Source organism: Ascaphus truei, chromosome 14 (assembly GCF_040206685.1).
Source record: "Ascaphus truei isolate aAscTru1 chromosome 14, aAscTru1.hap1, whole genome shotgun sequence".
Classification (NCBI taxonomy): domain Eukaryota; kingdom Metazoa; phylum Chordata; class Amphibia; order Anura; family Ascaphidae; genus Ascaphus; species Ascaphus truei.
The window spans coordinates 16,354,894-16,382,271 of NC_134496.1; the positions used below are offsets into that span (position 1 = coordinate 16,354,894).

The 27,378-nt window shown below is 53.0% G+C and overlaps 2 protein-coding genes across 2 annotated transcripts in view; both read right to left on the reverse strand.

Annotated features, from left to right (window-relative positions):
- Positions 1 to 1,810, reverse strand: part of EFEMP2 (EGF containing fibulin extracellular matrix protein 2) — a 9,755-nt gene extending 7,945 nt beyond the window's left edge. The window contains exon 1 of the mRNA XM_075569386.1: positions 1,801 to 1,810. Within this exon, the coding sequence (XP_075425501.1) occupies positions 1,801 to 1,810 (10 nt within the window). The remainder of the gene's footprint in view (positions 1 to 1,800) is intronic.
- BBS1 (Bardet-Biedl syndrome 1) lies at positions 1,795 to 27,378 on the reverse strand. The gene is made up of 12 exons (XM_075569847.1): positions 27,075 to 27,378; positions 25,946 to 26,019; positions 25,115 to 25,149; positions 23,816 to 24,088; positions 23,226 to 23,272; positions 22,649 to 22,687; positions 22,246 to 22,318; positions 21,823 to 21,954; positions 17,876 to 17,982; positions 16,654 to 16,774; positions 2,526 to 2,684; positions 1,795 to 2,177 (listed from the first exon to the last, which is right to left on the reverse strand). Exons 1-12 carry the CDS (start codon positions 27,104 to 27,106, stop codon positions 2,019 to 2,021), a joined length of 1,251 nt encoding a protein of 416 aa, XP_075425962.1. The 5' UTR covers positions 27,107 to 27,378; the 3' UTR covers positions 1,795 to 2,018.

Here is a 27,378-nt window from a genome sequence, read left to right on the forward strand (position 1 = left end):
CACACACACAGACAGGCACACACACAGACACACACACACACACACACACACACACACACACACACACAAACCTCCTCCTGTAATTACACACACACACCTCCTCCTGTAATTACACACACACACACACACACACACACACACACACACACACCTCCTCCTGTAAAAACACACACACACACACACACACACACACACAAACCTCCTCCTGTAATTACACACACACACACACCTCCTCCTGTAATTACACACACACACACACACCTCCTCCTGTAATTACACACACACACACACACCTCCTCCTGTAATTACACACACACACACACACACACCTCCTCCTGTAATTACACACACACACACACACAAACCTCCTCCTGTAATTACACACACACACACACACCTCCTCCTGTAATTACACACACACACACACACACACACACACACACACACACAAACCTCCTCCTGTAATTACACACACACACCTCCTCCTGTAATTACACACACACACACACACACACACACACAAACCTCCTCCTGTAATTACACACACACACCTCCTCCTGTAATTACACACACACACACACCTCCTCCTGTAATTACACACACACACACACACCTCCTCCTGTAATTACACACACACACACACACACACACACACACACAAACCTCCTCCTGTAATTACACACACACACCTCCTCCTGTAATTACACACACACACACACACACACACACACACACACACACACACACACACCTCCTCCTGTAATTACACACACACACACACACACACACACACACACAACCTCCTCCTGTAATTACACACACACACCTCCTCCTGTAATTACACACACACACACACACACCTCCTCCTGTAATTACACACACACACACACCTCCTCCTGTAATTACACACACACACACACACACACACACACACACACACACACACACACACACACAAACCTCCTCCTGTAATTACACACACACACCTCCTCCTGTAATTACACACACACACACACACACACACACAAACCTCCTCCTGTAATTACACACACACACACACACACACACACCTCCTCCTGTAATTACACACACACACACACACACAAACCTCCTCCTGTAATTACACACACACACACACACACCTCCTCCTGTAATTACACACACACACACACACACAAACCTCCTCCTGTAATTACACACACACACACACACACACACCTCCTCCTGTAATTACACACACACACACACCTCCTCCTGTAATTACACACACACACACACACACCTCCTCCTGTAATTACACACACACACACACACATACCTCCTCCTGTAATTACACACACACACACACCTCCTCCTGTAATTACACACACACACACACACACACACACACACACACACAAACCTCCTCCTGTAATTACACACACACACCTCCTCCTGTAATTACACACACACACACACACACACCTCCTCCTGTAATTACATACACACACACACACCTCCTCCTGTAATTACACACACACACACCTCCTCCTGTAATTACACACACACACACACACACACACACACACACAAACCTCCTCCTGTAATTACACACACACACCTCCTCCTCCTGTAATTACACACACACACACACACACACTCCCCCATCCATCCTACACAGCAGCTCCTCCTGTATACACACACACACACCTCCTCCTGTAATTACACACACACACACACACACACACACACAAACCTCCTCCTGTAATTACACACACACACCTCCTCCTCCTGTAATTACACACACACACACACACACACACTCCCCCATCCATCCTACACAGCAGCTCCTCCTGTATACACACACACACCTCCATGGCAGCTCCTCCTGTATACACACACACACACACACCTCCATCCAACACGACAGCTTCTCCTATATTTACACACACCTCCTCTGCTACTTCTGTAATTACGTACCCTTATAATACCATCACTGCACCTCCAAACTGCCCTGCAACTTCCTCTCTATTCCTGTACTAACCCCCCACAAACACAGCCAGACACTGCCCCTCCATTCTGCCCCGCACCCCCTGATCTATTCCAGCGCTGTGCAGTCCCCGCCTACCTTTCGTGCTCATAATTAGGGTGTCGTCCTCCCTCCCATATCGTCCAAAGCAGAGACTGGTCACTACGTCCTAATACAGTGACCAGAGAGAGGGTGAGAGAGAGAGGGTGAGAGAGAGTGCGAGAGAGAGAGTGCGAGAGAGAGTGCGAGAGACTGCGAGAGAGACTGCGAGAGAGAGAGTGCGAGAGAGAGAATGCGAGAGAGAGAATGCGAGAGAGAGTGATGGTGGTAGGAGATACAATGAGAGAGAGGGAGAAGATGGTGAGGAAATAAGATAAAGAAGGAAAGATAACGGGAGACAGAGAGAGAAGAGAGATAGATAGATAGATAGATAGATAGATAGATAGATAGATAGATAGATAGATAGATAGATAGATAGATAGAAAGATAGATAGATAGACACACACACACATCTCACCGGGGTGCCTATGACGCTCAGTAGGTTCTTGTCTCTGTATAAATGAACTTCCAGGTTCCCCAGTCCCACCAGCACTGCCTGGATGCTGCGCGACTTCTGCTCTAGCAAGGACATGGTCATCACAGGCGCGGGCAGCGTCACCGTCCACAGCCTCTTCCCCTGTCACACCCAGGGGGACAGTGTCACAGCCTCTTCCCCTGTCACACCCAGGGGGACAGTGTCACAGCCTCTTCCCCTGTCACACCCAGGGGGACAGTGTCACACTGTGTCACAGCCTCTTCCCCTGTCACACCCAGGGGGACAGTGTCACACATACATGTACCACAGCCTCTTCCCCTGTCACACCCAGGGGGACAGTGTCACACATACATGTAACACAGCTTCTTCCCCTGTCACACCCAGGGAGACAGTGTCACACTGTGTCACTGCCTCTTCCCCTGTCACACCCAGGGGGACAGTGTCACACTGTGTCACTGCCTCTTCCCCTGTCACACATACATGTACCACAGCCTCTTCCCCCGTCACACCCAGGGGGACAGTGTCACACATACATGTACCACAGCCTCTTCCCCCGTCACACCCAGGGGGACAGTGTCACACATACATGTACCACAGCCTCTTCCCCCGTCACACCCAGGGGGACAGTGTCACACATACATGTACCACAGCCTCTTCCCCCGTCACACCCAGGGGGACAGTGTCACACATACATGTACCACAGCCTCTTCCCCTGTCACACCCAGGGAGACAGTGTCACACATACATGTACCACAGCCTCTTCCCCTGTCACACCCAGGGAGACAGTGTCACACATACATGTACCACAGCCTCTTCCCCCGTCACACCCAGGGAGACAGTGTCACACATACATGTACCACAGCCTCTTCCCCGTCACACCCAGGGGGACAGTGTCACACATACATGTACCACAGCCTCTTCCCCGTCACACCCAGGGGGACAGTGTCACACATACATGTACCACAGCCTCTTCCCCTGTCACACCCAGGGAGACAGTGTCACACATACATGTACCACAGCCTCTTTCCCCGTCACACCCAGGGGGACAGTGTCACACATACATGTACCACAGCCTCTTCCCCCGTCACACCCAGGGGGACAGTGTCACACATACATGTACCACAGCCTCTTCCCCTGTCACACCCAGGGGGACAGTGTCACACATACATGTACCACAGCCTCTTCCCCCGTCACACCCAGGGGGACAGTGTCACACATACATGTACCACAGCCTCTTCCCCCGTCACACCCAGGGGGACAGTGTCACACATACATGTACCACAGCCTCTTCCCCTGTCACACCCAGGGGGACAGTGTCACACATACATGTACCACAGCCTCTTCCCCCTTCACACCCAGGGGGACAGTGTCACACATACATGTACCACAGCCTCTTCCCCGTCACACCCAGGGGGGCAGTGTCACACATACATGTACCACAGCCTCTTCCCCCATCACACCCAGGGAGACAGTGTCACACATACATGTACCACAGCCTCTTCCCCCGTCACACCCAGGGAGACAGTGTCACACATACATGTACCACATCCTCTTCCCCTGTCACACCCAGGGGGACAGTGTCACACATACATGTACCACAGCCTCTTCCCCCGTCACACCCAGGGGGACAGTGTCACACATACATGTACCACAGCCTCTTCCCCCGTCACACCCAGGGGGACAGTGTCACACATACATGTACCACAGCCTCTTCCCCCGTCACACCCAGGGGGACAGTGTCACACATACATGTACCACAGCCTCTTCCCCTGTCACACCCAGAGGGACAGTGTCACACATACATGTACCACAGCCTCTTCCCCCGTCACACCCAGAGGGACAGTGTCACACTGTGTCACAGCCTCTTCCCCCGTCACACCCAGGGGGACAGTGTCACACATACATGTACCACAGCCTCTTCCCCCGTCACACCCAGGGGGACAGTGTCACACTGTGTCACAGCCTCTTCCCCCGTCACACCCAGGGGACAGTGTCACACATACATGTACCACAGCCTCTTCCCCCGTCACACCCAGGGGGACAGTGTCACACATACATGTACCACAGTCTCTTCCCCCGTCACACCCAGGGGGACAGTGTCACACATACATGTACCACAGCCTCTTCCCCGTCACACCCAGGGAGACAGTGTCACACATACATGTACCACAGCCTCTTCCCCGTCACACCCAGGGGGGCAGTGTCACACATACATGTACCACAGCCTCTTCCCCCGTCACACCCAGGGGGGCAGTGTCACACATACATGTACCACAGCCTCTTCCCCTGTCACACCCAGGGGGACAGTGTCACACATACATGTACCACAGCCTCTTCCCCCGTCACACCCAGGGGGACAGTGTCACACATACATGTACCACAGCCTCTTCCCCCGTCACACCCAGGGGGACAGTGTCACACATACATGTACCACAGCCTCTTCCCCTGTCACACCCAGGGGGACAGTGTCACACATACATGTACCACAGCCTCTTCCCCTGTCACACCCAGGGGGACAGTGTCACACATACATGTACCACAGCCTCTTCCCCTGTCACACCCAGGGAGACAGTGTCACACATACATGTACCACAGCCTCTTCCCCCGTCACACCCAGGGAGACAGTGTCACACATACATGTACCACAGCCTCTTCCCGCGTTACACCCAGGGAGACAGTGTCACACATACATGTACCACAGCCTCTTCCCCTGTCACACCCAGGGGGGCAGTGTCACACATACATGTACCACAGCCTCTTCCCCTGTCACACCCAGGGAGACAGTGTCACACATACATGTACCACAGCCTCTTCCCCCGTCACACCCAGGGAGACAGTGTCACACATACATGTACCACAGCCTCTTCCCCGTCACACCCAGGGGGACAGTGTCACACATACATGTACCACAGCCTCTTCCCCGTCACACCCAGGGGGACAGTGTCACACATACATGTACCACAGCCTCTTCCCCCGTCACACCCAGGGAGACAGTGTCACACATACATGTACCACAGCCTCTTTCCCCGTCACACCCAGGGGGACAGTGTCACACATACATGTACCACAGCCTCTTCCCCGTCACACCCAGGGGGACAGTGTCACACATACATGTACCACAGCCTCTTGCCCTGTCACACCCAGGGGGACAGTGTCACACATACATGTACCACAGCCTCTTCCCCCGTCACACCCAGGGGGACAGTGTCACACATACATGTACCACAGCCTCTTCCCCCGTCACACCCAGGGGGACAGTGTCACACATACATGTACCACAGCCTCTTCCCCTGTCACACCCAGGGGGACAGTGTCACACATACATGTACCACAGCCTCTTCCCCCGTCACACCCAGGGGGACAGTGTCACACATACATGTACCACAGCCTCTTCCCCGTCACACCCAGGGGGGCAGTGTCACACATACATGTACCACAGCCTCTTCCCCCATCACACCCAGGGAGACAGTGTCACACATACATGTACCACAGCCTCTTCCCCCGTCACACCCAGGGAGACAGTGTCACACATACATGTACCACATCCTCTTCCCCTGTCACACCCAGGGGGACAGTGTCACACATACATGTACCACAGCCTCTTCCCCCGTCACACCCAGGGGGACAGTGTCACACATACATGTACCACAGCCTCTTCCCCCGTCACACCCAGGGGGACAGTGTCACACATACATGTACCACAGCCTCTTCCCCTGTCACACCCAGAGGGACAGTGTCACACATACATGTACCACAGCCTCTTCCCCCGTCACACCCAGAGGGACAGTGTCACACTGTGTCACAGCCTCTTCCCCCGTCACACCCAGGGGACAGTGTCACACATACATGTACCACAGCCTCTTCCCCCGTCACACCCAGGGGGACAGTGTCACACATACATGTACCACAGTCTCTTCCCCCGTCACACCCAGGGGGACAGTGTCACACATACATGTACCACAGCCTCTTCCCCGTCACACCCAGGGAGACAGTGTCACACATACATGTACCACAGCCTCTTCCCCGTCACACCCAGAGGGACAGTGTCACACATACATGTACCACAGCCTCTTCCCCCGTCACACCCAGGGGGACAGTGTCACACATACATGTACCACAGCCTCTTCCCCGTCACACCCAGGGAGACAGTGTCACACATACATGTACCACAGCCTCTTCCCCTGTCACACCCAGAGGGACAGTGTCACACATACATGTACCACAGCCTCTTCCCCCGTCACACCCAGGGGGACAGTGTCACACATACATGTACCACAGCCTCTTCCCCCGTCACACCCAGGGAGACAGTGTCACACATACATGTACCACAGCCTCTTCCCGCGTTACACCCAGGGAGACAGTGTCACACATACATGTACCACAGCCTCTTCCCCTGTCACACCCAGGGGGACAGTGTCACACATACATGTACCACAGCCTCTTCCCCCGTCACACCCAGGGAGACAGTGTCACACATACATGTACCACAGCCTCTTCCCCCGTCACACCCAGGGAGACAGTGTCACACATACATGTACCACAGCCTCTTCCCCTGTCACACCCAGGGGGACAGTGTCACACATACATGTACCACAGCCTCTTCCCCTGTCACACCCAGGGGGACAGTGTCACACATACATGTACCACAGCCTCTTCCCCTGTCACACCCAGGGAGACAGTGTCACACATACATGTAGCACAGCCTCTTCCCCCGTCACACCCAGGGGGCCAGTGTCACACATACATGTACCACAGCCTCTTCCCCCGTCACACATACATGTACCACAGCCTCTTCCCCCGTCACACCCAGGGGGACAGTGTCACACATACATGTACCACAGCCTCTTCCCCCGTCACACCCAGGGAGACAGTGTCACACATACATGTACCACAGCCTCTTCCCCGTCACACCCAGGGGGACAGTGTCACACATACATGTACCACAGCCTCTTCCCCGTCACACCCAGGGGGACAGTGTCACACATACATGTACCACAGCCTCTTCCCCTGTCACACCCAGGGAGACAGTGTCACACATACATGTACCACAGCCTCTTTCCCCGTCACACCCAGGGGGACAGTGTCACACATACATGTACCACAGCCTCTTCCCCCGTCACACCCAGGGGGACAGTGTCACACATACATGTACCACAGCCTCTTCCCCTGTCACACCCAGGGGGACAGTGTCACACATACATGTACCACAGCCTCTTCCCCCGTCACACCCAGGGGGACAGTGTCACACATACATGTACCACAGCCTCTTCCCCCGTCACACCCAGGGGGACAGTGTCACACATACATGTACCACAGCCTCTTCCCCTGTCACACCCAGGGGGACAGTGTCACACATACATGTACCACAGCCTCTTCCCCCGTCACACCCAGGGGGACAGTGTCACACATACATGTACCACAGCCTCTTCCCCGTCACACCCAGGGGGGCAGTGTCACACATACATGTACCACAGCCTCTTCCCCCATCACACCCAGGGAGACAGTGTCACACATACATGTACCACAGCCTCTTCCCCCGTCACACCCAGGGAGACAGTGTCACACATACATGTACCACATCCTCTTCCCCTGTCACACCCAGGGGGACAGTGTCACACATACATGTACCACAGCCTCTTCCCCCGTCACACCCAGGGGGACAGTGTCACACATACATGTACCACAGCCTCTTCCCCCGTCACACCCAGGGGGACAGTGTCACACATACATGTACCACAGCCTCTTCCCCCGTCACACCCAGGGGGACAGTGTCACACATACATGTACCACAGCCTCTTCCCCTGTCACACCCAGAGGGACAGTGTCACACATACATGTACCACAGCCTCTTCCCCCGTCACACCCAGAGGGACAGTGTCACACTGTGTCACAGCCTCTTCCCCCGTCACACCCAGGGGGACAGTGTCACACATACATGTACCACAGCCTCTTCCCCCGTCACACCCAGGGGGACAGTGTCACACTGTGTCACAGCCTCTTCCCCCGTCACACCCAGGGGACAGTGTCACACATACATGTACCACAGCCTCTTCCCCCGTCACACCCAGGGGGACAGTGTCACACATACATGTACCACAGTCTCTTCCCCCGTCACACCCAGGGGGACAGTGTCACACATACATGTACCACAGCCTCTTCCCCGTCACACCCAGGGAGACAGTGTCACACATACATGTACCACAGCCTCTTCCCCGTCACACCCAGGGGGGCAGTGTCACACATACATGTACCACAGCCTCTTCCCCCGTCACACCCAGGGGGGCAGTGTCACACATACATGTACCACAGCCTCTTCCCCTGTCACACCCAGGGGGACAGTGTCACACATACATGTACCACAGCCTCTTCCCCCGTCACACCCAGGGGGACAGTGTCACACATACATGTACCACAGCCTCTTCCCCCGTCACACCCAGGGGGACAGTGTCACACATACATGTACCACAGCCTCTTCCCCCGTCACACCCAGGGGGACAGTGTCACACTGTGTCACTGCCTCTTCCCCTGTCACACATACATGTACCACAGCCTCTTCCCCCGTCACACCCAGGGGGACAGTGTCACACATACATGTACCACAGCCTCTTCCCCCGTCACACCCAGGGGGACAGTGTCACACATACATGTACCACAGCCTCTTCCCCCGTCACACCCAGGGGGGCAGTGTCACACATACATGTACCACAGCCTCTTCCCCCGTCACACCCAGGGGGACAGTGTCACACATACATGTACCACAGCCTCTTCCCCCGTCACACCCAGGGGGACAGTGTCACACATACATGTACCACAGCCTCTTCCCCCGTCACACCCAGGGAGACAGTGTCACACATACATGTACCACAGCCTCTTCCCCCGTCACACCCAGGGAGACAGTGTCACACATACATGTACCACAGCCTCTTCCCCGTCACACCCAGGGGGACAGTGTCACACATACATGTACCACAGCCTCTTCCCCGTCACACCCAGGGGGACAGTGTCACACATACATGTACCACAGCCTCTTCCCCTGTCACACCCAGGGAGACAGTGTCACACATACATGTACCACAGCCTCTTTCCCCGTCACACCCAGGGGGACAGTGTCACACATACATGTACCACAGCCTCTTCCCCCGTCACACCCAGGGGGACAGTGTCACACATACATGTACCACAGCCTCTTCCCCTGTCACACCCAGGGGGACAGTGTCACACATACATGTACCACAGCCTCTTCCCCCGTCACACCCAGGGGGACAGTGTCACACATACATGTACCACAGCCTCTTCCCCCGTCACACCCAGGGGGACAGTGTCACACATACATGTACCACAGCCTCTTCCCCTGTCACACCCAGGGGGACAGTGTCACACATACATGTACCACAGCCTCTTCCCCCGTCACACCCAGGGGGACAGTGTCACACATACATGTACCACAGCCTCTTCCCCGTCACACCCAGGGGGGCAGTGTCACACATACATGTACCACAGCCTCTTCCCCCATCACACCCAGGGAGACAGTGTCACACATACATGTACCACAGCCTCTTCCCCCGTCACACCCAGGGAGACAGTGTCACACATACATGTACCACATCCTCTTCCCCTGTCACACCCAGGGGGACAGTGTCACACATACATGTACCACAGCCTCTTCCCCCGTCACACCCAGGGGGACAGTGTCACACATACATGTACCACAGCCTCTTCCCCCGTCACACCCAGGGGGACAGTGTCACACATACATGTACCACAGCCTCTTCCCCTGTCACACCCAGAGGGACAGTGTCACACATACATGTACCACAGCCTCTTCCCCCGTCACACCCAGAGGGACAGTGTCACACTGTGTCACAGCCTCTTCCCCCGTCACACCCAGGGGGACAGTGTCACACATACATGTACCACAGCCTCTTCCCCCGTCACACCCAGGGGGACAGTGTCACACTGTGTCACAGCCTCTTCCCCCGTCACACCCAGGGGACAGTGTCACACATACATGTACCACAGCCTCTTCCCCCGTCACACCCAGGGGGACAGTGTCACACATACATGTACCACAGTCTCTTCCCCCGTCACACCCAGGGGGACAGTGTCACACATACATGTACCACAGCCTCTTCCCCGTCACACCCAGGGAGACAGTGTCACACATACATGTACCACAGCCTCTTCCCCGTCACACCCAGGGGGGCAGTGTCACACATACATGTACCACAGCCTCTTCCCCCGTCACACCCAGGGGGGCAGTGTCACACATACATGTACCACAGCCTCTTCCCCTGTCACACCCAGGGGGACAGTGTCACACATACATGTACCACAGCCTCTTCCCCCGTCACACCCAGGGGGACAGTGTCACACATACATGTACCACAGCCTCTTCCCCCGTCACACCCAGGGAGACAGTGTCACACATACATGTACCACAGCCTCTTCCCCGTCACACCCAGGGGGGCAGTGTCACACATACATGTACCACAGCCTCTTCCCCTGTCACAACCAGGGGGACAGTGTCACACATACATGTACCACAGCCTTTTCCCCCGTCACACCCAGGGGGACAGTGTCACACATACATGTACCACAGCCTCTTCCCCCGTCACACCCAGGGGGACAGTGTCACACATACATGTACCACAGCCTCTTCCCCCGTCACACCCAGGGGGACAGTGTCACACATACATGTACCACAGCCTCTTCCCCCGTCACACCCAGGGAGACAGTGTCACACATACATGTACCACAGCCTCTTCCCCGTCACACCCAGGGGGGCAGTGTCACACATACATGTACCACAGCCTCTTCCCCTGTCACAACCAGGGGGACAGTGTCACACATACATGTACCACAGCCTTTTCCCCCGTCACACCCAGGGGGACAGTGTCACACATACATGTACCACAGCCTCTTCCCCCGTCACACCCAGGGGGACAGTGTCACACATACATGTACCACAGCCTCTTCCCCCGTCACACCCAGGGGGACAGTGTCACACATACATGTACCACAGCCTCTTCCCCCGTCACACCCAGGGGGACAGTGTCACACATACATGTACCACAGCCTCTTCCCCCGTCACACCCAGGGGGACAGTGTCACACATACATGTACCACAGCCTCTTCCCCCGTCACACCCAGGGGGACAGTGTCACACATACATGTACCACAGCCTCTTCCCCCGTCACACCCAGGGGGACAGTGTCACACATACATGTACCACAGCCTCTTCCCCCGTCACACCCAGGGGGGCATTGTCACACATACATGTACCACAGCCTCTTCCCCTGTCACACCCAGGGGGACAGTGTCACACATACATGTACCACAGCCTCTTCCCCTGTCACACCCAGGGGGACAGTGTCACACATACATGTACCACAGCCTCTTCCCCCGTCACACCCAGGGGGACAGTGTCACACATACATGTACCACAGCCTCTTCCCCCGTCACACCCAGGGGGGCATTGTCACACATACATGTACCACAGCCTCTTCCCCTGTCACACCCAGGGGGACAGTGTCACACATACATGTACCACAGCCTCTTCCCCCGTCACACCCAGGGGGACAGTGTCACACATACATGTACCACAGCCTCTTCCCCCGTCACACCCAGGGGGACAGTGTCACACATACATGTACCACAGCCTCTTCCCCCGTCACACCCAGGGGGACAGTGTCACACATACATGTACAACAGCCTCTTCCCCTGTCACACCAAGAGGGACAGTGTCACACATACATGTACCACAGCCTCTTCCCCGTCACACCCAGGGGGACAGTGTCACACATACATGTGTCACAGCCTCTTCCCCCGTCACACCCAGGGGGACAGTGTCACACTGTGTCACAGCCTCTTCCCCCGTCACACCCAGGGGGACAGTGTCACACATACATGTACCACAGCCTCTTCCCCCGTCACACCCAGGGGGACAGTGTCACACATACATGTACCACAGTCTCTTCCCCGTCACACCCAGGGGGACAGTGTCACACATACATGTACCACAGCCTCTTCCCCGTCACACCCAGGGAGACAGTGTCACACATACATGTACCACAGCCTCTTCCCCCGTCACACCCAGGGGGGCAGTGTCACACATACATGTACCACAGCCTCTTCCCCCGTCACACCCAGGGGGACAGTGTCACACATACATGTACCACAGCCTCTTCCCCCGTCACACATACATGTACCACAGCCTCTTCCCCGTCACACCCAGGGGGGCAGTGTCACACATACATGTACCACAGCCTCTTCCCCTGTCACACCCAGGGGGACAGTGTCACACATACATGTACCACAGCCTCTTCCCCCGTCACACCCAGGGGGACAGTGTCACACATACATGTACCACAGCCTCTTCCCCCGTCACACCCAGGGAGACAGTGTCACCCATACAAGTACCACAGCCTCTTCCCCGTCACACCCAGGGGGACAGTGTCACACATACATGTACCACAGCCTCTTCCCCTGTCACACCCAGGGGGGCAGTGTCACACATACATGTACCACAGCCTCTTCCCCCGTCACACCCAGGGAGACAGTGTCAAACATACATGTACCACAGCCTCTTCCCCGTCACACCCAGGGGGACAGTGTCACACATACATGTACCACAGCCTCTTCCCACTCTGTCACACCCAGGGAGACAGTGTCACACATACATGTACCACAGCCTCTTCCCCCGTCACACCCAGGGGGACAGTGTCACACATACATGTACCACAGCCTCTTCCCCCGTCACACCCAGGGGGACAGTGTCACACATACATGTACCACAGCCTCTTCCCCCGTCACACCCAGGGGGACAGTGTCACACATACATGTACCACAGCCTCTTCCCCCGTCACACCCAGGGGGGCATTGTCACACATACATGTACCACAGCCTCTTCCCCTGTCACACCCAGGGGGACAGTGTCACACATACATGTACCACAGCCTCTTCCCCCGTCACACCCAGGGGGACAGTGTCACACATACATGTACCACAGCCTCTTCCCCGTCACACCCAGGGGGGCAGTGTCACACATACATGTACCACAGCCTCTTCCCCCGTCACACCCAGGGAGACAGTGTCACACATACATGTACCACAGCCTCTTCCCCCGTCACACCCAGGGAGACAGTGTCACACATACATGTACCACAGCCTCTTTCCCCGTCACACCCAGGGGGACAGTGTCACACATACATGTACCACAGCCTCTTCCCGCGTTACACCCAGGGAGACAGTGTCACACATACATGTACCACAGCCTCTTCCCCGTCACACCCAGGGGGACAGTGTCACACATACATGTACCACAGCCTCTTCCCCTGTCACACCCAGGGGGGCAATGTCACACATACATGTACCACAGCCTCTTCCCCCGTCACACCCAGGGGGGCAGTGTCACACATACATGTACCACAGCCTCTTCCCCCGTCACACCCAGGGGGACAGTGTCACACATACATGTACCACAGCCTCTTCCCCCGTCACACCCAGGGAGACAGTGTCACACATACATGTACCACAGCCTCTTCCCCTGTCACACCCAGGGGGACAGTGTCACACATACATGTACCACAGCCTCTTCCCCCGTCACACCCAGGGGGACAGTGTCACACATACATGTACCACAGCCTCTTCCCCCGTCACACCCAGGGAGACAGTGTCACACATACATGTACCACAGTCTCTTCCCCCGTCACACCCAGGGGGACAGTGTCACACATACATGTACCACAGCCTCTTCCCCTGTCACACCCAGGGAGACAGTGTCACACATACATGTACCACAGCCTCTTCCCCCGTCACACCCAGGGGGACAGTGTCACACATACATGTACCACAGTCTCTTCCCCCGTCACACCCAGGGGGACAGTGTCACACATACATGTACCACAGCCTCTTCCCCCGTCACACCCAGGGGGACAGTGTCACACATACATGTACCACAGCCTCTTCCCCTGTCACACCCAGGGGGACAGTGTCACACATACATGTACCACAGCCTCTTCCCCTGTCACACCCAGGGAGGCAGTGTCACACATACATGTACCACAGCCTCTTCCCCTGTCACACCCAGGGAGACAGTGTCACACATACATGTACCACAGCCTCTTCCCCCGTCACACCCAGGGGGCCAGTGTCACACATACATGTACCACAGCCTCTTCCCCCGTCACACCCAGGGGGACAGTGTCACACATACCTGTACCACAGCCTCTTCCCCTGTCACACCCAGGGGGACAGTGTCACACATACATGTACCACAGCCTCTTCCCCTGTCACACCCAGGGAGACAGTGTCACACATACATGTACCACAGCCTCTTCCCCCGTCACACCCAGGGGGCCAGTGTCACACATACATGTACCACAGCCTCTTCCCGTCACACCCAGGGGACAGTGTCACACATACATGTACCACAGCCTCTTCCCCTGTCACACCCAGGGGGACAGTGTCACACATACATGTACCACAGCCTCTTCCCCTGTCACACCCAGGGAGGCAGTGTCACACATACATGTACCACAGCCTCTTCCCCTGTCACACCCAGGGGGGCAATGTCACACATACATGTACCACAGCCTCTTCCCCCGTCACACCCAGGGGGACAGTGTCACACATACATGTACCACAGCCTCTTCCCCGTCACACCCAGGGGGACAGTGTCACACATACATGTACCACAGCCTCTTCCACCGTCACACCCAGGGAGACAGTGTCACACATACATGTAGCACAGCCTCTTCCCCCGTCACACCCAGGGGGACAGTGTTACACATACTTGTACCACAGCCTCTTCCCCTGTCACACCCAGGGGGACAGTGTCACACATACATGTACCACAGCCTCTTCCACCGTCACACCCAGGGAGACAGTGTCACACATACATGTACCACAGCCTCTTCCCCCGTCACACCCAGGGGGACAGTGTCACACATACATGTACCACAGCCTCTTCCCCCGTCACACCGAGGGGGACAGTGTCACACATACATGTACCACAGCCTCTTCCTTTGTCACACCCAGGGGGACAGTGTCACACATACATGTACCACAGCCTCTTCCCCTGTCACACCCAGGGGGACAGTGTTACACATACATGTACCACAGCCTCTTCCCCCGTCACACCCAGGGGGACAGTGTCACACATACATGTCGGGCCGCTTTTATTTGCACGGATGTATATAATCTCTGCCATTGACTGCAGCAAAGTGCGGGGAGATTGACACACCGCCATGGAAAGATACACTTTGGGGAACTTTCTATGCTGAATTCTTGGCTAATACAGATGTACTCATTTTATTCACATTAAAGCTGGTGTCAGACCTATGAATAGGACGAGCTCAGGATGGGCCTAGATGTGGCTACTTTCTTGTATAGGATTTCCACTTTGTGGCTGCAAAGCCACGGAATAAATTCTTACTGTGGACATTGTTACCAACGGCAAATTATATATATATATATATATATATATATATATATATATATATATAATGTGATATCGCACTATTTTCAATATCATTTACTCCTCCCATGTGTACTCAAAAACATTGTTTTTCATATGTCGATGTATTTATGTATTTATTTGTACGTGTTTTATCCCTGATTCGTTTGTTAAATTGTGGAGTTATCTATATATAGGTGCATGTTTATAATGATGACGTTTTCATTGAGTGCAGCAAAACTGCAACAGGTAATATTTCTTTGGTAGGTTGTGTGATATTTGTTTCTGATGCAGCCAACAGCACTTTCATTTAGGGAAGCAGGTAACTATTTACTTGTGTGACCTAATGACAGGGGCGTGTTTAATGAGTTAAAGGGTCAGTCCCACATAGGAGCAAAGTGACCTAATGACAGGGACGTGTGTAATGGGTTAAAGGGTCAGTCCCACGTAGGAGCAAAGTGACCTAATGACAGGGACGTGTTTAATGGGTTAAAGGGTCAGTTCCACGTAGGAGCAAAGTGACCTAATGGCAGGGACATGTTTAATGGGTTAAAGGGTCAGTCCCACGTAGGAGCAAAGTGACATAATGACAGGGACGTGTGTAATGGGTTAAAGGGTCACAGTGACGTGTTTCCCGTGTCACAGCACACTGACTTTCTGAGAGTATCCATGCAGCGTCTCCTGGGAAGTCCCGATCACAATGTTTTTCTGCACCCGGACAAGTCCCACCACCTGCGCACTCAGCTCAATGCAGTATTTGGGACGCTTGGAGTCTCTGCCGTAGAGAAGGGAGGAGAGGGGAGATCGGATACACAGAAATATATAAGAAAAGGGAGAGAAAGCACACCATATGTACAAAACAAATAGCAAGTGCGCGCGTCATAAATAGTATGAAAAAGACACGTCACCAAAATCACATGACCAGGGAGGGGCACAGCACTGCAGGAAGATGGGAAAAGGGTAATTAATCCATATCCAACGTGTCGGAATCATCTCCGGGCCCCTTCATCAGGGAGGTGCATATATACACCTTCCTGCAGTGCTGTGTCTCCTACCCTGGTCATTTCATTTTGGTGAAGTATCTTTTTCATACAGAAAAAAAAAGGTCCCATTCGTGGCCCGAAACGTTGGTTTTGTGTTTATTTTTGCAATACACTTGTTTGTTCCATTCTGGAGTGCTGCCCGCTGATTTTGTTTCCAAACGGTATCGTATTGCTTATTCTTCATCATAGGATCTGCACCCACACCAGTGACTATTATTACGGAGTGCTTTTTGTTCTTTTTCTATGATATATATATATATGAACATACAGTAATATTTACAGTTGCCATATGCTTTACTGTGGAGGGTTTTTGTCACTTTTTTTACCCACCATAACCTTAATGACAGTGGTGATTACCTAGTCTAGTCTCAAACCTGCTTGCCATTAAGACCAGCCTCACACTGATGATACCCATCAAGGTTGAAACATGTATGTGAGTAGGTCTAATGGCTTTGCATCTCATCCCAGCCTCTGTTTAAAAGCTGTGTTTAAAACAGCATGCATTGGCTTGAGGATTGGCTTGTGTAATACGAGCTTGAGACAAAAGGTGGCACTGAGTGCTCATTTGCATGTCATTTCCCAGAATCCCTTGCTGCAGTGGAAGCGCTGTATGCTGGGTGACAATGGGGAAAGACAGGGTTGCAGACCTGTCTAAGACATGCAAATGAACATACAGTAATATTTACAGTTGCTATATATATATATATATATATATATATATATATATACATATACATATACATACACACACATACATACATAGTTACATACATAAACACATGTACAAGCACACAAAAACATACAGACAGACACACACGCAGATATACACATACCTGCGGAGAATATACACGTTGCCATTACGACAAGCCACTGTGATCCGATACTCAATGTCATACTGTCCTGTTACATCCAGGAGAGTCGGTACGCTGGGGAGACCGACCTGTTATAAGAACAACGCCGTGTATAAGAACACCCTCCTTAAAAGAACATCTCCCCCCAACCAGACATGCCCCATACTATAGGGGGGAGTTTTGGTTATAAAAATATTCCCCTTATAAGGACATCCTGTTATAAGAACACTCCTCCTAGAAGGACATGGCCTCACAGCCCTGACATGCCCCTGTTATAAGAACACTCCTCCTATAAGGACATGGCCTCACAGCCCTGACATGCCCCTGTTATAAGAACACTCCTCCTATAAGGACATCTCCTCCTATAAGGACATCTCCTCAGCCGTGAAATGCCCCTGGGGGCCACTAGGTCAGTAGGAGCTGGCGGAGGTGGGGCAGGGAGGTCAGGAAGGCGAGGATGGTGAGCGAGCTCCTGTCTGTAATACAGGGAGACGTCCCAGTGAGAATAGAAGAGGCTGCTGCCCTTAACCCAAGCACCGGAGAAGTTACAAGCAGTGCAGCCAACACGTAGATCAGGGGCGGCCAACTTCAGTCCGCGGGGCCACGAACATGTCAGGTTTTCTGGATATCCCTGCTTCAGCACAGGCGGCTCAGTCAAAGACTGAGCCCGATTGAGCCTCCTGTGCTGAAGCAGGGATATCCCTCATACCTGACCGGTTGGTGGCCCCTGAGGACTGGAATTGGCCACTCCTGACTTCGAGGATACAGAGAGAGACCATCTCTCACAAGAATAAATGGAAGTCCAGTACTGGAAAGTTCAATATAGCAGGGACCAACGCAACGAACCTCAGAATGACTCAGAGACGTGAGATTGTCACAGGAGGACACCTTCAGCGGACTTGCACATGGACTCTTTACCGGTCCAGGTTTTGTTCCATTGAGGAGAGAGTGGCGTGACCATGCAGATGACCCCCACAATAAGGAAAACCTGCCCTTCCCCGAGTTTGAGAATAACCCAGAAGACTGAGAGAGATCTGTGAGGAAAACCTAGAAGTCTCAGACACAAAAGGCACTACCTCCCCCAGTGTCCGTCAAAAGAGGCGGCTTCCCAGGGCCTCAATGGAGGGAGGAAATCAAGGGAAATGGGAAATGGGTATCTCAAAATGTTAACTAAAATATGGAGCCATTAAAGAGAACGTTTCTGGTATAAGATGGTTCAAAGAATCTTGGTTTTCATATCTTATTTGTTCAGGAAACAAGGTCCTGGGAGAGGCACTAGGCCAAGATTGAAATGCGAGTGTCTATGTTTCAATGGAAGTTGGAAATATAGTGTACTGTGTGTACTGTGCTTAGAATGTACGAGTTGAAAGTATCCAATCTCTTTAAGTTGGTCTGTGTGTCGCATTATGTATGCCTGTGCGTCTCATTATACACGCTCAAACTAGGAGGCCTAGAACAACCAAACTCAGAAAGATTACTTTATGTATCACAATATGGCGCACTGTCATGGTTTGGATCCCCTGGAACACTCCAAAGAGGAGGGGAGGGGGGGGGGGGTGTTGGTAGGAACATCATCTTCCATAGGGTATCTCAAGCAAATCAGCCACTGGGTGTTGTACCTGGCAGGCTATATATCTGGCACGTGACATCATACTGGTGACATCATAATGACAGTCAGATAGCTTTAAAGTTCACACAGAAAGCAGACAAAGAAAGGGAGGAAGTCCGTTGGCACGGGAGGAGAAAGAAACAATGTTGGAGAAGGGGAGAGAGGTGGAAAGAATTGGGGACATCATAAGGTATTGAAGGGAAGTGATGGGAGGGAGAGAGATGAGGGGAGAGAGAAAGAGAGAGACAGAAGGGGAGGGGGGGGGGCGATGAGAGGAGGGAGACCCGTGCGAAGCCGTGCTTTATGACGCAAGTATTGAGACCAGTGCTGTTTACAGTCACAAGATAAACAGAGCACGCCCTCCTTCCTTATATTAACATCTCCTCACAGCCCCATGAACATTGGAGAGGGACCCCAGTTATAAGGACATCTTCTCACAGCCCGACATGAACATTGGAGAGGGACCCCAGTTATAAGGACATCTCCTCACAGCCCCATGAACATTGGAGAGGGACCCCAGTTATAAGGACATCTCCTCACAGCCTCGGCATGAACATTGGAGAGGGACCCCAGTTATAAGGACATCTCCTCACGGCCCCGACATGAACATTGGAGAGGGACCCCAGTTATAAGGACATCTCCTCACGGCCCCGACATGAACATTGGAGAGGGACCCCAGTTATAAGGACATCTCCTCACAGCCCCGGCATGAACATTGGAGAGGAACCCCAGTTATAAGGACATCTCCTCACGGCCCCGACATGAACATTGGAGAGGGACCCCAGTTATAAGGACATCTCCTCACAGCCTCGGCATGAACATTGGAGAGGGACCCCAGTTATAAGGACATCTCCTCACAGCCTCGGCATGAACATTGGAGAGGGACCCCAGTTATAAGGACATCTCCTCACAGCCTCGGCATGAACATTGGAGAGGGACCCCAGTTATAAGGACATCTCCTCACAGCCTCGGCATGAACATTGGAGAGGAACCCCAGTTATAAGGACATCTCCTCACGGCCCCGACATGAACATTGGAGAGGGACCCCAGTTATAAGGACATCTCCTCACAGCCCCGACATGAACATTGGAGAGGAATCCCAGTTATAAGGACATCTCCTCACAGCCTCGGCATGAACATTGGAGAGGAACCCCAGTTATAAGGACATCTCCTCACAGCCCCGGCATGAACATTGGAGAGGAACCCCAGTTATAAGGACATATCCTCACAGCCCCGGCATGAACATTGGAGAGGAACCCCAGTTATAAGGACATCTCCTCACAGCCTCGGCATGAACATTGGAGAGGAACCCCAGTTATTAGGACACCTCCTCACAGCCCCGACATGAACATTGGAGAGGAACCCCAGTTATAAGGACATCTCCTCACAGCCCCGACATGAACATTGGAGAGGGACCCCAGTTATAAGGACATCTCCTCACAGCCTCGGCATGAACATTGGAGAGGAATCCCAGTTATAAGGACATCTCCTCACAGCCTCGGCATGAACATTGGAGAGGAACCCCAGTTATAAGGACATCTCCTCACAGCCCCGGCATGAACATTGGAGAGGAACCCCAGTTATAAGGACATCTCCTCACAGCCCCGGCATGAACATTGGAGAGGAACCCCAGTTATAAGGACATCTCCTCACAGCCTCGGCATGAACATTGGAGAGGAACCCCAGTTATTAGGACACCTCCTCACAGCCCCGACATGAACATTGGAGAGGAACCCCAGTTATAAGGACATCTCCTCACAGCCCCGACATGAACATTGGAGAGGGACCCCAGTTATAAGGACATCTCCTCACAGCCTCGGCATGAACATTGGAGAGGGACCCCAGTTATAAGGACATCTCCTCACAGCCCCGGCATGAACATTGGAGAGGAACCCCAGTTATAAGGACATCTAACAGCCCCGAAGTCCCCCTTTTCTATAGGAGGAACCGCGGTTATAAGAACACCTCCCTTATAAGAACGCTCCCCCCCTTCCCTGCTGTGATCACTCTGCCTTAGGCTGGTATTATACTGTGCTGGCGCGCGCGTGGCATTGATAAATACCTGTCTCCCTATGGCAGTTTATCCAGAGCTGACGCGCATGCGCACGGCAGACAGCGCTGGCGCAGCAGCTGTGTGGAAATATAAAGAAATTTGTATTTTCGAGCGGCTGGCGTGCCACGTGACACTGTGAGCCAATCACAGTCCGGCCTACCCTCCTAGCCACGCGCGTCACCGTTTGGCCTATAGGTTCTAAATGCACGTGCCACATGCACGCCACGCGCACCTGCGCTTACTATATTACATGCCTTAGGGTCTCACCCGGGTCAGGATAGTAAACGCCTCAGGGTCCAGAATGAAGATTTCTCCACTCTCTGTGCCGATCACGAGGCAGCAAACGGCATCTTCATCAGCCATGTTTTTCTTCAGCGTCCCCATGCAGGTGATCACAGTCTGATGGGCGTATGCGGGGCACAGGGTTACACGCACAGCCGTGTATAAACAGACACAAAATTACCCCCCCCTGCACAGACACAAATGTGCGCATACACACACACAGATATACGAACACACACCTCCCCTGCTCAGATACACATCACGTGTGCACATGTGACATGTGCATATACACAGATATAGCACTGCAACGCACAAACATAGATACAAACAAGCGTGTACACATAAAAATACACCTGCAGACAAACAGACACACACAAATATATATGTGAGAGATAGCTCAGTCTCTACCTGCCGCTTCAGAGGTTGCTGTTTGTAAGTATTCACAAAGGCCTCCATCTCCTGTAGCTCCAGCATCAGAAAACTGTAAGAAAGCAATGTAGGATTGGTGTCAGTAGTGGGATTATGTTAATGTGGGGTTTAGTGGTGGTAGCTAGCATGCTGAAGGCGGGGTTTTCAGGAAGGGGAGTGGCTAGCATGCTCAAGGCTGGACAATCAGGAAAATGTGTCACCAACATGCTGATAGAGGTTATCAGGAAGGCGAATGGCTAGCTCGTAGAGTGCATGGTTATTTGTTAGAGGTGTGAATACCTTGCTTACGGCAGTGTTATCATAGAGGGGCATGGCTAGTATGCCAAGGCCGGAGCTTAAGGTGAATCTTGTGTCATATATAAACTCAGCGTCGTACACTTACCGCAGCGACCTGACTGAAAGAGGGACCTCTGCCTTATCTCTGAGGGGAGAAAATAAAATGGCAGACAGTCTGTTACTTCAACCCTCACACACGAATCAATTCACTAAATTATTATATCCACTAGTGCAGGGGGCTCAACTCCAGTCCTCAAGCCCCCCAACAGGTCAGGTTTTCAGTATAACCCTGATTCAGCATAGGTGGCTCAATCAGTCCCTGCTTCAGCACAGGTGGCTCAATCGTGTGCTGAAGCTGGGATATCATGAAAACTTGACCTGTTGGTGAGGCTTGAGGACTGGAGTTGTGCCCCCCTGCACTAGGCAACATAACACAGAAGTGGGGAGAGCAGTGTATTTTCACTAAAGGCACACAAATGATGAAGAAGGGATACTCCACCCACAGTCAATACGGAGATTGAACATTTATTTTGTAGAGTCTGGAATCATAGAGAGAGGTTACGGGCCGTGCACAGTGAGTGCGGGTGGGCCTAGACTGAGGATGAGAGAAGTTCAGCCCTTTTATTGGGTAAGTACTGTATAGTCCATGTCCTGGGAGTGTAAAAAGGGGTTCTGGTCTCTACCTGATTCCCTCCAACATCTCCTTCAGGGTCATTGGGTCGATCTTGTCCTGAGAGAGGAGATCATATAGAGAGAACTCTGTCCTTTTGTTGTCTCTGTCTCTCCACCTCCCGGCTCTCTCGCTCTCCCTCTTTTCGTGCTTTTTCTCGCCCTCCTCTCACCAGTGTCCTTTTTTCCCCCTCTCTCTTTTGCCCCCTTCCCTCCCCTCCCTCCGACATCGCTCTCCCTTTCCTCTCTTCTCCCTCACCTTTCCTCTCTGACACCCCCCTTTTCCTCACTTATCATCAATCTGCCCTCTTTCCTCCCTGTATCACCCTACCTTCCATTTCTCATCTCCTCCCCCCTCTCTCGTGTCACAATCTCCATGTTTCACCCAACTCACTTTTTACCACTCTCTCATCCTCTACATCTCTCTCTTATCATTCACCTTCTTCTTTCTCATCCCCTTCTACTCATCGCTCCTCTTCTTCGTATCCCTCTCTCCTCCACTCCCCTCTCTCCCTTTTCCACCCTCTCCCTCCTCTCTCTCTCTCCATTATTTCCTCCCTCCCTGTGCCCCAACTTCTCCCGTCTCCCACCTCCTCTCTCTCACCTCCTTGGCCTGATCCCACACCTCCTTCTCCAGCGGGTTGACCTCCATTGCTGGCAGCGTGAACTTGAAGTATGGCCTCAGGTTCTTGTACACGTAGATGAAGGGTCCAGATGCCACGGCCACAGCCGGGGTACGTGGTTCATTCTGGTCCATTAGGAAGGTCGCCACTCCTGTGGGCAGGTCCAGTAGGGCGTTCTCGGACATTAGACTTGTACCCTTATACACCTTCAGCTTCATGTTATATGGCCCACTGCCCATGTCCCCCGCCACCAGCTGCCACAGGACAACTGTGTGTTAATAGGGCGTCTCACACAGGATTTATAATATAAGGTAATAAGGTCAATGTCTCCTTCCTCTGATGCAGGGGTGGCCAACTACAGTCCTCTTGGACCACCAAAAGGTTTTAAGGATATCCCTGCTTCAGCACAGGTGATCAATCAGTGGCTCAATCAAAGGCCCCGCTCACACAGCGCGCTACAGGACGTGCGCGCGTTCGTCACAGATTCCTGTCGGCCAATGGCAGTGTTCAGTATGGAAACTACCATTGGCTGCAAAGTGCAGCGCCGACGCTGCTGCAGTCGCGGGAGACCTTTGAATCTGTGATGTCCGGCTGCAGCAGCGCGACGTCAGTTTCAGTAGCCAATCAATGTAATGTAAACATTGATAGACCCAACCCACGTCTGGCCATGAGCACAAACTTTTCATTGGAGTTTTGGTTTTAGGTTTGCCCGTGTATATGTAAAATGGTAAGGTCTTAGGAGCTAATGTACCAGATGCAAACTTTCTTACCATTGACATTACGCACACTCGTTTACATAGAAAGTTATGTTTATTGAGAAGAATGGCGATATGTTCCAAAGGATGCACAAAACAGTTTAAAATGCTTATGAGATAAATATTTCATTTTTCTACTTCTTAGTTCATTTATAAACATACCAAATGGGATCCCAGAAAAATATGTGGCACCTGATTTTAAGAACACGCGCCCTTCGTGTACTTTGCTGAATGATTCGGCACTTGTTTCCTTCCTGGATGTCGCCCTGTGTCGGATCATTCCGTCTGCTGGGGATGAACACACATCGCCCAGCAGACAGAGGCGCGCGCGCGCTGCGTCGCAAAGTCCCCAGTGTGAACGCGGCCAAAGACTGCGCCACCTTTGCTGAAGCAGGGATATCCTTAAAACCTGACGTTTTGATGGTCCTTGAGGACTGGAGTTTGCCACCGCTGTGCTAATGTAATAAAAGATTCTCTCACTCTCGGGATTTCTATTATAAATGAATAGTCAGTCTCAGCTCTTACCTTAAATTCCCCATCTCCATGTAAATCAGCAAGAGCTGGAGGAGAGAAAACATATATAAGGCAACCTATAGAAGGGAGCTAGGAGCCTGTCCCTCCCCCGCAGGGTGACACCGTGACACAGATAGAAGGGAGCGAGGAGCCTGTCCCTCCCCCGCAGGGTGAAGCCGTGACACAGATAGAAGGGAGCGAGGAGCCTGTCCCTCCCCTGCAGGGTGACACAGTGACACAGACAGAAGGGAGCTATGAGTCTGTCCCTCCCCCCGCAGGGTGACACCGTGACACAGACAGAAGGGAGCTAGGAGCCTGTCCCTCCCCCCGCAGGGTGACACAGATAGAAGAGAGCTATGAGTGTCCCTCCCCCCGCAGGGTGACACAGTGACACAGACAGAAGGGAGCTATGAGTCTGTCCCTCCCCCCGCAGGGTGACACCGTGACACAGATAGAAGAGACCTATGAGTCTGTCCCTCCCCCCCGCAGGGTGACACAGTGACACAGACAGAAGGGAGCTATGAGTCTGTCCCTCCCCCCCGCAGGGTGACACAGTGACACAGATAGAAGGGAGCTATGACTCTGTCCCTCCACCCGCAGGGTGACACAGTGACACAGGCAGAAGGGAGATATGAACCATCCAACACCTAAGCAGCTGATCCCATTACCCGACTAAGTGACCTTGTTAATCCTTCTTCCCTAATCCCTATAAATCTGCTTTATCTATGCCAAGATAAGAGAAAAAGCGTTCTTTACGGCTTCATATAACTGATACTTTTAAATCTTATTGCCCCATATAACCCCTCCCTATAACTCCTCCTATTACCCCATATACATACGTACCGATGCAGGAGGAAAAGGTATAGAGGCCCGCAACAGGGTCATAGTGAGCATCCAACCACTTAGAGTGAGACTCGCTGTGAGAGTGAGGCAGCGTGGGAAAAAGAAAGGTAACATGAGTGCCGGCAACGGCGATGTCAGCCCCCTCCTCCCCCCCTTACACACACTACTACACCATGCCATGTATACACAGTGAGGGCAGCGGCAGTGCTAGCCTCCCCCACACTACTACACCATGACATGTATACACACAGCACAGGTACAGCGCGAGCAGCGGCAGTGCCAGCTTCCCCCTCACACACTACTACACCATGCCATGTATACACAGCACAGGTACAGCGCGGGCAGCGGCAGTGCCAGCCTCCCCCCTAACACACTACTACATCATGCCATATATTCACAGCACAGGTACAGCGCGGGCAGCGGCAGCCTCCCCCCTCACACACTACTACACCATGACATGTATACACAGCACAGGTACAGCGCGGGCAGCGGCAGTGCCAGCCTCCCCCCTCACACACTACTACATCATGCCATATATTCACAGCACAGGTACAGCGCGGGCAGCGGCAGCCTCCCCCCTCACACACTACTACACCATGACATGTATACACAGCACAGGTACAGCGCGGGCAGCGGCAGTGCCAGCCTCCCCCCTCACACACACTACTACACCATGACATGTATACACAGCACAGGTACAGCGCGGTCAGCGGCAGTGCCAGCCTCCCCTCACACACTCCTACACCATGACATGTATACAGAGCACAGGTACAGCGCAGGCAGCGGCAGTGCCAGCCTCCGCCTCACACACTACTACATCATGCCATGTATACACAGCACAGATACAGCACAGATACAGCGCAGGCAGCGGCAGTGCCAGCCTCCCCCTCACACACTACTACATCATGCCATGTATACACAGCACAGATACAGCGCGGGCAGTGGCAGTGCCAGCCTCCCCTCACACACTACTACATCATGCCATGTATACACAGCACAGATACAGCGCGGGCAGTGGCAGTGCCAGCCCCCCCCTCACACACTACTACATCATGCCATGTATACAGAGCACAGGTACAGCGCGGGCAGCGGCAGTGCCAGCCTCCACTGTCTCTGTGTGACATCTCACCCTTCTCGGCTGCTGTCAGATGAGGATGACATGGTGAGTGCTGTCAGTTTCTGCTCAATGTCTCTTACAGAAGATATTTCTAGCCATATCTGTATCTCAGGTTGTCTCTGTGCATGTATTGCTATGTCTGTCTCTCTATCTCAGGCTGCATGTCTTGCTATGTGTGTCTCTCTCTATGTCAGGCTGTCACTATGCATGTCTTGCTATGTCTCTCTCTATGTAAGGCTGTCTCTATGCATGTCTTGCTATGTGTATCTCTCAGGCTGTCTCTGTCTCTAGGCCTCTCTCGTTGCCATGACACCAG